This window comes from Stegastes partitus, unplaced genomic scaffold (genome assembly GCF_000690725.1).
Source record: "Stegastes partitus isolate 25-593 unplaced genomic scaffold, Stegastes_partitus-1.0.2 Scaffold795, whole genome shotgun sequence".
NCBI classification, from domain to species: Eukaryota; Metazoa; Chordata; class Actinopteri; family Pomacentridae; genus Stegastes; species Stegastes partitus.
In genome coordinates this window covers 90,841-104,794 of record NW_007578526.1, presented here as the reverse complement: position 1 = coordinate 104,794, position 13,954 = coordinate 90,841, and the positions used below count along the sequence as shown (strand labels likewise).

The 13,954-nt window shown below is 42.0% G+C and overlaps 2 protein-coding genes across 2 annotated transcripts in view; one reads left to right on the top strand and one right to left on the bottom strand.

Moving 5' to 3' along the window:
• LOC103364924 (rho-related GTP-binding protein RhoN-like) overlaps positions 1–559 on the bottom strand; it is a 43,289-nt gene extending 42,730 nt beyond the window's left edge. Inside the window, exon 1 of the mRNA XM_008292222.1 lies at positions 282–559. Coding sequence (XP_008290444.1) covers positions 282–386 — 105 coding nt within the window. The 5' untranslated portion in view covers positions 387–559. The remainder of the gene's footprint in view (positions 1–281) is intronic.
• A 5,262-nt stretch (positions 560–5,821) lies between these two features.
• LOC103364923 (synaptic vesicle membrane protein VAT-1 homolog) overlaps positions 5,822–13,954 on the top strand; it is an 18,199-nt gene continuing 10,066 nt past the window's right edge. Inside the window, exon 1 of the mRNA XM_008292221.1 lies at positions 5,822–6,408. Within this exon, the coding sequence (XP_008290443.1) occupies positions 6,013–6,408 (396 nt within the window). The 5' untranslated portion in view covers positions 5,822–6,012. The remainder of the gene's footprint in view (positions 6,409–13,954) is intronic.

Below are 13,954 nucleotides of genomic sequence, written 5' to 3'. Positions count from 1 at the left end.
GATGCGCAAAAAGCTCACAACCTTCCTGAGAACAATCAGTTCAGGGCAGCGTTTTGGTCTAACATTCATTAAAGAAAGAAGCAAAAACACGTTGGAATCGATTGATGTTCATAAGTGACCAAATATAAACCAGTTCCCACATTGATTTGAGCGCATTTGGAAGTTTTTGAGCATAAATTTCAGGCTGCGTGGAGACTTCACACTTTGGTTTCGGCTGTTTTACGCACCTGTGCAGCAGCAGTCACCGCTCGTGTGTTTATCTGTATGAAACGCTGTCTTACCTCTGGGTACGAGTCTTTGGCAAAAACGTGAAGGAGAGCCGTCTTGCCACACTGCGTATCACCGACAACCACGATCTTACAGCGCAGTAATCCTTTGCTCTCCATCGTGCCCCGTGTATCACTGAAAGGTTCCGAGTGGCTGCCTACTTGTCATTTAGCTCCCAGCAGGTGGAGAGTCGAGGACAAGAGCAGCTCTGGATGGTCGAAATGTTTAAATCACTTCGGACAGAAACTTCAGCTCCAGAGTCCGATGTAGTTTCGGCCACATACTCTGCGCAATGAACGCTGCGCTCCTCTGCGCCTCCAGCCAAGTGAGGCGCACCGATGGTACCTGTTAAAACCGCGGCGTTAGAAAGCAGTTGCCTGTTGGGTTTTTCAAAATCAAAGCATGTAGCTGGGACGCAAAGCCACCGATCGTGATGCGTAAAAATATTAGCACCCACCACCTGTTTTGGGATACTAGAGGAGTATTTTTTTCTGTGAGAGTTGTAGAAGAGTCCGATTGTGCGAAACAGGCTTTAACCAGACACGGCCACGTTTAAAACTCTGTTGATACCTGATAAAAGGTTGATTTATCTCCATATATTATTAAAGACCAACATTGATTTATGAGCAAAAAAGGTTCATTCTTGGTTAAGGTTAAAATTATGTGATGGATCAACCATTTAATAGCAGCAATGGTGGGAAAACGTGATTAAATCAACTGTTTGCAATTAAAATAGCATCATTTTATCATTATTGTGTCAATATGTTGTGCATATGTGACATTAGTATGCTGCAGTTTCGACGTAGCCATGGAGCTGACTGCTTGTTTTACTCATGATTTGTATTTTAACATATAAAAAGACCGTATTGGCAAGTTGTAAAGGTAAAAAAAAAATGGTTAAGATCGTCTTTAATAGTTGTCTGGAGGGGATCATTAATGTCACTGTTGTGTTACGGTTCCAAAATTGATTTTCCCATCAAAAGCATGTTTTCCGTCATAACTTTCAGTAATTCAAATACATGTCACTACAGAGTCGTGTTTTTCTTTTCATTATTTGTACTAATACCTGTGCAAAGGGGATTTTTAAAAAGCTAATAATACAGTTTTAATATCTGCCAACAAACACTTAATGTGTTTTTACAGGGTTGGACCACATTATTCTGAGCACGTTGTGTTTCTTAGTTTTCACATTTGTTGGGATGTTCAGATGATTTTATTTTTTTCCAGAAAACTCCCAAAGCAACTTTGTGAAAAGATTTACACTCAGTAATTTTAATAATGTTTACATTTAGTCTACCTTCCTTTCAAATAATGGGTAAATCAGGAGTGTTTCACTGATATTGTTTGAATGTTTAATTAATTAAAATGTAGTTTAGAGTCACTGTTTAGATGATGGGTTAATAGATTCAGCGTCAGAGAAAATAGGAACTACAGCGGCTCCTTGTAAGTCCTGTTTGAACAGCTGCTACTATTTTGAAGGCAGACTTTCAGCACTTTCTGTCTTTGTCTGACTGACTGTGGTCAACTTGATGCTGCTTTGTGTTTCTATCATCATCATCATCCACTGAGTTCATGGCAGCCAGTCAGAGCAGTTGTGTTTGTATGTTCCAGTAAACAGAATGAAAAGCATAAGAGGTGAAGTCACTTCCACTCTGTGTGGATCTGTTTACCAACACGTTGTAAGTCAGTGTGAGTCAGCAGAGGATGAGACAAATACCAGATACACTTATCATCATATCACCAAACAGGTTAATCAGATGAAATGATCACTGTCAGAATGAACGTCTTTGTCAGACTTTGTTTCCAAGCTGCCGTGGTTGAAGTGCAGAAATGTTGAGGCTTTGAAACTGATTGAAGTCAAGGATGAATGGATGATAGATGTTTGTATTTCAGCCCTTTTTTTTGGTAAATACAGTGTGTCAGCAAACTGCCTTTTTGTTGTATTCTCCAGTTATAATAGGATCCGTGATCTGCCTCAGGACATAAGTTTTCTAAAGTCTTTTAGCGCCACCTTCTGGTCAAAAACAAGTTGGCAACCTGTTTCCACATTAAACTGAGAGTTGGCAAGTCAACAAGTCTTGGAAGGTTTTGACTTTTTCAGAAGGAATCCTGCATGATTTCTATAAATTCCTCTTAATCCTATAAAACACGCTGCGCTCTGTACGTAAAACATGTTTAGTTCTGCTAGAATTTCCACAATCCTGTTAAAAATGTAATGTTTGTACTTGAATTTTCACCATCTTCCATGAGATATTTATTATTTTATACTGGACCATGTGTTCCAGTTGATAGACTGGTGACCTGTCCAGGGTGTCTCCTGCCTTCACCCTGAGTCAGCTGGGATAGACTCCAGCCCCCCGCGACCCTAATGAGGATTAAGGTGTATAGATGATGGATGGATGGATTAGTCAAGGGGGCTGCAAGGTGGCTCCCGGTGAGGACACCCGAGATCTTTCTGTGTGGAGTTTGCATGTTCCTGTGCAGCGTGGGTTCTCTCCGGGTTCTCCGACTTCCTCCCACAAAGTCCAAAAACATCCATCCATTATCTATACACCGCTTAATCCTCACTAGGGTCATGAGTCTATCCCAGCTGACTCAGGGCGAAGGTAGGGGACACCTGGACGGGTCACCATCTATCACAGGGCCACACTTAGAGCAGGGGTGTCCAATCCTGGTCCTCGAGGGCCACAGTCCTGCATGTTTTAGATGTTTTCCTCTTCCAACACATCTGATTCAAACGATCAGGACCATTATCAGGCTTCTGCAGAGCTTGATGATGAGCTGATCATTTGAATCAGGTGTGTTGGAAGAAGGAAACATCTAAAACATGCAGGATTGTGGCTCTCGAGGACCAGGATTGGACACCCCTGACTTAGAGACAGACAACCAAGCACATTCACATTCACACCTACGGACAATTTAGAATCACCAATTAACCTCAACATGTTTTTGGACTGTGTCGGAGGAAGCCGGAAAACTTGGAGAGAACCCACGCTGCACGGGGAGAACATGGAGACTCCACGCAGAAAGATCCCGGGTGTCCTCATCGGGACGCGAACCAGCGACCTTTTTGCTGTGAGGCAACAATGCTAACCACCAAACCACCTTGCAGCCCATAAGATAAGATAAATAAGAAAAAAAAAATCTAAAAATTAGAAATATCCTCTCAGACAACCAACATAATATTCAGAACTATCTAAGGGTGTCTTTCTTTTCTAGTAGAAATAATATTGATATGCATCCCTAACCTATGCTGTAGGTGATACCAACAGCAACAAGTCCAGCAACAATAGAAATGCTGGTAATGACAGAATTGTACGTTTATCTCTGTTTTGAAAAAGGTTGTGTAGGAAGACGTGGAACAAAGTGGTTAGAATAAGGCATCAACTGTCAAATAATCAGCACAACGATAAAGTGACTGACAGAAGTGCAAGTGAAGCATTCCTGGGATGTATTCAGAAACATCCTGACTGAGACCAAAGGAGACTTTCGATGAAAAACTATGTTTGTGTGTTTGTGTCTAGAAAACACAGAGCATCTGAGAGCACTTACACGTTTCCCCCTCAGACCAAAGTTATTTACCACAGCTGTTTGTTTTCCCAGCGAACACCATGTTTGTAGCAGCTGTGTACAGTATGTGTGCTGCTGGGTGTGTACACACTGTGTTGTATCCTCTCTTACTGCTTGCTTCCTCTGAACGTGACTGAGGGTAAAGAAAGTGTGAACTCCTCACCTTTCTGCCCCTTTACATAAAAGCAAATCTCTCATCACGCTTTCACTTCTGATCTTCAAGCAGCGTGACAGGATGAGAGAGAGGCTTCAGCTGCAGGATGCAACAACTTATGAGTCTGCAGAAGCTGACTAAAAGAAGCTGTGAAGGAAATGAGCTTATCTATGAATTCACTTGTCCTAGTTAGTTCTAAATACAGGCCTACGCACAGGATGTCCTTTCAGAATAGATTAATGCCCTTAAATAACTTGCAATATTTCAAATTTACATGAGGATATAGGAGGTAAACCCACCTCAGATTGATTTTTAAGACACATTTTTTTACTAGAAAGTCCCCACTTCCTCAAATTGTTTTAGTCTGATGTTCAACCATTCGCATCTGTATGTACCAGATGTAGCCTAATAGCCTCCTCTGGGGCAGGTAGGAGCTGAGCTGCGTCTGTTTCCTCCAGCTGTGGCCTCAGATGATCCCTCCTCTCCCTCCAGGACTCCAGTGTCCGGGGTTTGAAGCTCTCCGCAGCTCTGGCTCACATCTTTCTGCTTATTGCCAACAAAACACATCGGTCACTTTTTTCAGCTGCGTCAAGTCAGACGCAGTGAGGCAGGGAGGGACCGGAAGTGTGACAATTTGCCTTTTAAAATAAGATATTTTTAAATGACAAAAATCACATACATAATATTCAGAACGCTACTAACTTAACAAAAACATGACTATAGGTTGTCATAGCTCTTCTCACTGAGCAGTTTTATGGTTAATAGTGAATAACTGGATGACAAGGAGGCTGGCTGAATCATGCAGCCCCGAAAAATGAAGTAAATAAAATGCTTTCATATTTGCTCAATAAAAGCAGAAAGCAGCCACAGAGACCAAATGTGGCTTTCAGATTTTATGTTCTCTATTATGACACAAAAAGTAAAACACAGTAAAATGTCCCAGATATGTAGGTCTGATTGGGTGTTTTTATTTCTCCTCCCAAAGAGCTGCTACACAGAAAGAGGCTCTAACTATTAAACTATTAAAATATATGTTGTGCACACAGAAAAGCAAAATGAGCTGCAAATATGATCAATTGTTAATATTTACAATTGATCTTTCTCCTCATAAACCAGGTCAAGATGTTCATCTGAGGTAACTTACTCGATGAAAGTCAATGAAAGTAAATAAGATTGTAAAAAAAATAATGTAAAATCTTAAGAAATTACCCAATGAAGTCACATCAGAAGTTCCTTTAAATAACAACTTTGTATTGATCAAAATAAGGGACGATTCCCTCCAAATGAAAATAGTTTTATCATGTCACAGTTCTGTCATGATTTAATTAACTCTCAGAACTAGAAAATAATAGACATGATTCTCGGGGCAGGTCTTTTACCTCCGTTTACCCTGAAAAAATAGTTTTCTTAACATTTGGGTCATGAAGACCTGGTGGCATTGTGTATCTCATAAACTTTAGTTGTCATTATTTGTTTAGTTTTTGCTTGTTTTTGTTGTTTTGCTTTGTTGAGAGGTTGTTGTTTTTTGTATTATAGTCAAACAACAAAATCTTTTGTAATCCTGTAAACTATTGTGTGTTTTGGGGGTGGTGGGTTTGTTACCTGCAAAAATAAATAGTCTGAAAGTATCTAAACTAACACCATAGTTTTATAATAAAGCTTAAGTTAACGTGTTGCATGAGAATAGTGTCACAGACCTGAAACTTAGGAAAATGTGACCCGCATCAGTATTTTATTGTGAAAACCAAAAGCGGAACTCCTATTTTAAGTGCCTTTGTCTTGACACGGATCACTTGTTGAGCGCACACACAGGAAACCACACAAGACGCTCATTTTCCAAAAGGCTCGCCTGTCTGCAGAGAGGAACATCTTTTATGAGCAGAACCATCTGCAGCCAACCGACTCCTCCACGTTTCAGTGTGTTTTATTAAAAAAGAAAGAAAGAAAGAAAGAAACGCCCAAAACAGGCAAAACTATTATTCTACACTAAAAATCCACTGAAGGCGCACATCACAAGTGTCATGATGTCTGGTGAAGAGGCTCCAACTCAGCAGCAACAACCTGAGCAGGAGAAGAAGCCCGACGAGCCTCCGCCGGCGGCTGCTGCTGCTCCTGAAGCCCCGCAGGAAGCCTCCGGCAGCGGCGCCGCGGCCGAGGAGAAGCCGCTGACCTGCCGCGCTCTGGTGCTCACCGGCTACGGAGGCTACGACAAAGTGAAGCTGCAGGTGAAGACGCTGAGCAAACCGCAGCTGAAGGCAGGAGAGGTGCTGGTGCGCGTCAAGGCGTGCGGGCTGAACTTCGCCGAGCTGCTGGGCAGACAGGGACTGTACGAGCTGCTGCCCGCCCCGCCCGTCACGATGGGAATGGAGGGCTCCGGGGTCATCGAAGCGGTCGGGGAGGATGTGAAGGACAGGAAAGTGAGTAAAGGCCTGCTGAAGGCTCTCCCACACCCACGACACACCACCGAAGCGAGGAGATCTGACGCGTGTCTTATTAATACCCAAAAGGTTTCGTTTTTTTGGCGCGTAATCTTCGCGTAATCGTCTCCAAACAGCTCTCCAGGTCATTTATGTCATTAGTTTACCACTTTCTTGTTTAAAATATCCGGAGAACCTCAAGAAAACCTGTAAATTTCAAACCAAATTCACTTTTAACACCTTATTTGAGCTATTGGCACGGTGGAAAATGGTTAAAATATGTTTTAAGGTGCCAAAAATCCCAATTTATCCTCATGGCATGCACGTGGAATGGGTGTTTTCTCTCCTTTGTGCGCCACTTGTAACCAGTGTCTCTATCTGTGCAAGGTGTTTGATATGAACAATGAAGAAACATGACAATGTGATGACTCACCTTCATCACCCTGATCAGTTAACCCCCATGTGACAAGCTGCAGGAGAGAAGCTCTTTCTTCCTGCCACATGCTCCATTGTGGCATTTTGAGAAGTGACAGTTTGATTCAAAGTGTGTCCTTGAAGTGGTTTCATATTTTCCTTCTCCTGCACAAGAGTACATTCACTGCACAGAATGCTCGTTGATGTTTGATTGTTGCACCAAATTAGCAGAGATTTGAGGGAACTGAGTTTGTTTTTTTTGTTGGAAATCATGAAGTTTGACGGGTAGTTTTATGTAAAGTTGTCAGTGATGATTCTAATCCATCAGCTGCAAGTTCTGGTTCATTTGAATTCTGCTTGCTCGCTGCAGTTTCACTCCAAACACCAAAGTCTCTGCTGCTTATGTGCACAGCATTTATTTTTACAGCAGCATATCAAGGATAAAACCAAAGTGACTCATAGCAGGTAACCTTCACCGCCGTAACGTCGCGAGCTTTTGCAAACAGCTCTGTAGTTTTCACTCTGCGGTTCAGACGTTTGTTTGCTTGCAGAATCAAAGCAGTGGAGTTTTTTTTTTTACAGCTTGTCCTTAACTGGAGTCGCTCATGCATATGGAAGATGGAAAACACATCTCTCACATCTAAATGAGGACTTTAGAAGCTGTGTTCAGCCGGGTTCAGTGGATGCATTGTTGGCTTTTGTATGTAAATCTCAGCAACAGATGACTTCCAGGCAGACGTGTAGGAGGAACGTTTGTCTCTTATCTTCGTCTAAATGTTTCTGAATGTTGTCCTGCTTCCATAAAGCATATGTTGTTGTAGGATCTGGAGAAGCTCAGAAGGAGAAATAAAACACTCGGGGAGCTTTAACGTCTTACGTTCCAGTCACACTGATTTTTCCAACAACACATGGACGTTATTGCATTTCCAGAATCCTGAAACATTCCTTTAAACATCTGGATTCTGCAGTTCACTCAGCTTATGACTGTATTTCCAAAAAAAAAATGTAATCATACTTCTTTTTTGTTAAACTGAAGCAAATTAGGAATCCTGGTTTGTGTCATAACATTAAGATGTAGCCTGTAATGTGAGGAGGGCAGTGGTGAAAAGTAACTAACTGTGCTTTGAGTACAATCGTGACTCGATAATCCGACTCTTAACAAAGCCTTGCTATCCGACAGTTTTTTAGGAAACCCATTAAAAACAGCCCTAACATAGCGACAGCCTTGGATTCTGACTCCAACATGACATTTTATGTCACCAGTAAGGATAACGGCGTATTATCTGACTGAACAATCCAACAGATTGGCTACGTTCACACTGCAGGACTTGATGCTCAATTCAGATTTTTTGTGAAATCCGATTTTTTTGTGAGTTCGTTCACATTTCCAGTTAAATGCGACTTGTATGTGATCTGCTGTGTGAACTTCATATGACCCAAAAGTGTCCCGCATGCGCAGAAGAGGAAACGACGACATGCAGCGAGCGTGCTCAGTGTTTGCGGAAGTAAACATGGATGGTAACGATGGAGCGTATCCTCCACTCCACCGCCGCCGCCGCCGATGGTGGAAACAGAAGTGTGAGCGCTAACTAAACTAGCATCAGCAGCCAAGTACTGCCTGTGTGTTCCGGACACTTCCACCCCGTCGGAGCGCTGCCCCGGGGTGGAAGTGTCCCCCGACTGCTCCAAATATTCTGATATTCATCATTAATTGGGCCTGAATATCCAGAGACCAGAAAGTGCTGTTGGGACCAGCCCTACTAGTTATTATAACAACTATGAACAATAATTAACAACAAATGAGCCTTCCAGCATCAAGCCCTCCTTGTATCTCGACCTCCGTCTTGACAATCCGACAGCGTTGCTATCCGACATAAAAGAAGGTTTTACATTTAGTGTCGGATTATCGAGTCATGACTGTATTTCCATTTTCTGCTGCATTACAACTCAAACACTTACTCCACTACATCCACTGCAAAACTTTAGCAGATATAGTTTAATAAAGTCAAAATAAAGTGATGAACACATTAATGCACGAGTCATTTTATTTGACTGTCATACACTATTTTGAAATATTGGATTAGATTTAACTTTATTGTCATCGCAGAGTGCAAGGACTGAGACAATGAACTGCAGTTTTTGCATCTGAGAAGTGCAAAAGCAGCAGTAAAGTGCAGTAGAGCGCGATGAACACTATAGAATATAAAAAAGATCTACTGGTAGAGATAAATAGTGGTATAAATGGGATAGATAGTATAAATTGAGTGAACAGTGTAGAAATATGCCCAGTTAGTGTGAGCGCTTTTATACTTTAAACAGATTTTGATGCCAATACTTTCGTACTTTTACCAAAGTAAATATTCAAATGTATGCATTTTTCTTGTAATGAAGCATTTCTCCACTTTTTAATGTTTAGATCTGAGCACTTCTTCCACCTCTTTGTCTTGATGAGCTACTACAGACAGACAAAACCCATCTGTGCCATTACCAGGCTTTAACGTTGACATCAGACGTGTCATTTTTTCATCTGTATGTGTACAATATATTGCATAACAGCTTCTCATTATGGTCAACATGTGTGTATCTGTAACGCTCCCTCCTCTCTGCGCTTCACTGTCAGCTTGGAATTTCCCTCTTCCCTCTTTCATTCCTGCCTCCATCCTCCTCCTCTCCATTTTCGGAGAGCAGGAACCCCGTAGAGGCGGCGTTCCAACGCATCTTTATTCCGAGGGAGGCGGCAAAACGCGAGACGCCACAAAAACCCCCCAGATGCAGGAAGCAGAGCGAAATCCCAACAGGCCCAAGAATGTCAAACGCATGACGACTGGGTGTCAAAACGGGAAACGCTGAGGTTAAGACTGGAGCTGGTTTGGTTAAGGTCAGCGTAAGAATCCGGGTGGAGCCGCAGTGTGGAGACATGAGAGCGGCAGACAATAACAGAAAGGGATGCCAAAGTGTTTTCAGAGAGCGAGAGGGAGAGAGAGATCCTGTTTTAATCAGACTGAGCTGCACTGAAGCTCCTCCACATGAAGGGTGTGGCTCTTTCGCAAGACACTGGGGAAGCTGACGGACTGCATGTGTTATGCAGAATCCCTTCACAGCCAGATTCCACATCCAACATTATTTTATCACGTTTCTAGATGTCTGTGATTGGGCTTCACATCTCGATCTGGAAGTCGGGAGCAGTCATTTCGTTGTTGAGCTGCTCCAACTTGGCTGGAAAAAGGAGGAAATATTCCAAGTGTTTGACAAATGAAGCCCTCAGTCAGCTTAATGTCGTGCGATAAGACGACATCGCACACTAGTGGGCCGGTTTCACGCAGGTGTCTTTGCAAGTTTGGGAATTGAAATGTTGTGCAGCTGCGTTGTTGGAAGCGAACCCTGTACATTAAGTATTAAACTCTGGTGCAATAATGTGATAGCTTTGCTTCACTGTCTTCTACTTCACTGCACTTCAGACGGCAGTATTTCTATGTTCCCATGACAGCCATTCTTTTGCCAGTGGAGATTTTTACCCAAAACAAAACATCTCATAAAGCACAACAGAATAAACAAGTGGGACCATTTTTTGGCTTTCATTTGAAACAACAGTTTGAGCCTCAGAGGGGTAAAATGATCTAATATATGTGATATTTGTAATCATTGCAATCACTCCTCCGTATTATTTTGTGTACCTTTGGGGGAACCCGACTCTGAGCTAAACCTTCTAATATATGCTCTCTAAGATTTCTGAGATATACTTGCATCAATATTAAAAATCTAGTCAGGTCTTTATATATTTATGCTTTTTGTTTGTTTTGGCAAATTATTGAAAGTCTGACGTGTTCCTAAAATGTGTCTTCCAGTCTTTCAGCTCAGAACGATGGTTCACTTTACCAGGACTGTGTAACAACCCCTGGTTTAGTCTGTTTCTGTAGCTGTTGCTGCCCCAATCTGTTTGGTTTTAGCTCATGTGTATGGTGAGTTTGTCAGATATCATTGTAGTTATAAAATTTGTATTTTAGTGGGGCAGAGCAGCAGCTTGGAAATGAAGTGACTGCTGGTTAACTTGCAGTGGGTTTCGTTTCAGTCACTGTTTCGTACTGGTTCGATTGTCTGACAATAGAAATATAAAAATATGCAAATGAGAGCATCTTTACTGTGCTAATATTCAGTATATGTGAGCACAGAGAGCAGGAGAGAAGTGAACTGATGTAAAGGACATGACTGTTTTTCAGCTTAACTGAACATGCAGACCCAGTCCCTGCTTATTAGTTTCAAATTGGTCCTAAAGTAATGTCTAAAATGATAACGTTAGCCACATAGGCAGCACAACATGCCAACACTGAGGATGTTGCTATTGTTGTGCCGGCATTGTCATGAACATTAACCCTATTCAGGACTNTAACGTTAGCCACATAGGCAGCACAACATGCCAACACTGAGGATGTTGCTATTGTTGTGCCGGCATTGTCATGAACATTAACCCTATTCAGGACTTTTTTGGACCCCAGACCATCTGGTTTAGGTGACGGGTGGTGTTTTCAAAATATAAAAAGAGGGACATTTGTCATACATTTGAAACCAAAAATAACTTATCAGAAAAGGTATTTAGCATCGTATAAAAGTCTATAATGAATACCAACAAATATTTTGCATATATTCTTTCTTGGGGTCCAATAGACCCCGAAAGACCCTCTACGTATGGCAACATGAAAGTCCTGAATAGGGTTAGAGCAGGGTTGTCCAATCCTGGTCTTCGAGGGCCACAGTCCTGCATGTTTTAGATGTTTCCCTCTTCCAACACACTTGATTCAAATGATCAGGATCGTTATCAGGCTTCTGCAGAGCTTGATGGTGAACTGATCATTTGAATCAGGTGTGTTAGAAGAGGGAAACATCTAAAACATGCAGGATTGTGGCCCTCGAGGACCAGGATTGGACACCCCTGGGTTAGAGAAATCCAGTAGGTGTTCAGTTCCTCAGATGCTGGGAGTGCATGAAGACTCTTGTGTTCACTCTTGCATCCAACAACAGAATATTTGGCGTGCTTTGGTTGCGGCTGGAGTAACAGTATCTTCACTTCTCAACCGCTTTTATTTTTTAAACACGAGGTTGTGACACACCACATGACCACAACCACAATATTAACAATCACCATATGGGGCCTCAGAATTTTGAACGCAGGACTTTTACATGTAATGGGATATTTTTACGTTGTTGTGTTGGTATTTGTACCGCGATCAGATTTCTCTCTCCGTTGCTGTGCGTCTTTATGTTCTGGTGTCATAAAACCCTGGATAAAGAACATGTTTACTGCGGTTGAAGAGGCTTTCTCTGCTATTCAGAAGTGTTTGTCTTGTTGGTTGACGGTTATAATTAAACATGTGCACAAAAATATCCGGCATGCAGCGACACGTCACACACAGTGTCATGCATCTGTATACATGGCAGGAAAACTCAGCTTCGCACTTGGGTTTTCTGTCCCGAGTGTTGCAGAGACTGATTCAAATAAACACTTCTCACATCTCCTCGGTTACTTCACCTCGAGTCAGCCGTCCAGGAACTGAGCTCAGCCTTTTCTAAACTGACTATCGTGCATTTTTGAGTTCATCCAGCGAGGTTCGAGTGTTTCACAAGTCCAAGAGTTGAGAAATTCGCAAAATAGGAGCATCTGAGGTGGAAGTTGAAGCGGATACGAGTGGAGCAGGTGGAGTCATCTGACCAGCGCTTGTGTTGTGTGCGTGTCAATATTTGTGTCATCTGTCTATTGTCATGAGTTGTGTGCTGCAGGAAGTGGGCGTGGCTCGGAGGTCTTGAAGCTGCATGAACAGGAAGCAGCGCAGCGCTCGTAATCGGATCAGGCTTCTTTCCTGTGCCCGTTTTTTTTTGGCAAGTTTTGCAACACCGGTGATATATTAATAACTGCATGCTTCTGTGGAATTGAGCAGCTTCACTGAGCAGGAACAACATTTCCCAGAAGCCCCCTCTTCGAACAGAAACGCACGCGGCGGGCTGAACGTCACCTTGTTCGAAATGCATGTTTTTGGTTTGTTTATGAGGTCTCCAAGGCTCAGTCTGGGCTACGTTTGTTGTCTCTGGGAAAAAAAACAGCGATACAGAGAGAAAGAAAAGCCAAACAGCCTGAAGTCATTTAGGCGTAAACAGATGATTATTTACAACAGGGTCGCCTTTTACAAAAAAAATGTTTCACTCTGAAGTTCAAGAAATCCTGTACTTGTTTTTCATTTGGTAGAAAGTTAATCCGAAGCTGCTTTTGGTAATTTATTTATCATTGAAAACATTTTCAATCATGAATTTCTAATATTAAGCAACAAGTTACTGCTTTGCATGTATGACAGCAGCAATGTAGGTCTGAAGATGTCACCTTTTTGAAATACTGACAGGTGTTTTTCACCTTTTTTAGGCTAAAATATCAATTAATGAATCACGTAGCATTGGACAGATTCTGAATTGTTGGTTACAGCCTTGATTTCAGTTATTTTTTTTACACTATCTTCTGTTACCTTCCCTGTTAGCAGAGCAGAGGACTGTTGTAATTAAAGGCCATCGTTTCGTTCCACAACCAAGACGCATCAGGTGACTTCCTGCTCGCTTGACCTCAATTTGGTATTTGTTGCCACCGGATGTGTGGGAGCAAAGTAAACGGCTTCAGTGTCTTAATGACTAGAGCAAACTGAGCTGATAAAAGATTCATTCGCTCTTCTTTCTTCTGTCCACACGCTCGTCTTTGCTGCCTTCAAACGCTCCTGATAACAAGAAGACAGTATTTCAACTCGTCAGGTGGTGTTTAGTCGTGACGGATTTTGTTTAATTGTCCGAGTTTCAGATGTTTTTTTCTGAGAGTCCTTATTCACAATAAAACGGAGCTGAATGGAATTTTCTTTTCTTCTTCTTTTTAAACCTTTTAAAGAATAATTAGCTGTTCACGGTGACATCTGTGGATTATCTGGAGCAACTTTTCTGTGGAAACACACATTTCTGGTTTTCTCATTAACTTTAAGCACCACCAGAACGTGCCAAGAAAATATTTCAACGTCTACAAGACAGACTTTTAGAAAATCTGGTGCAGGCATTTCTGTTTCCCAGACACTTGATCCTAATGGCTTTAATGATCTCTGGATTTTTTTTT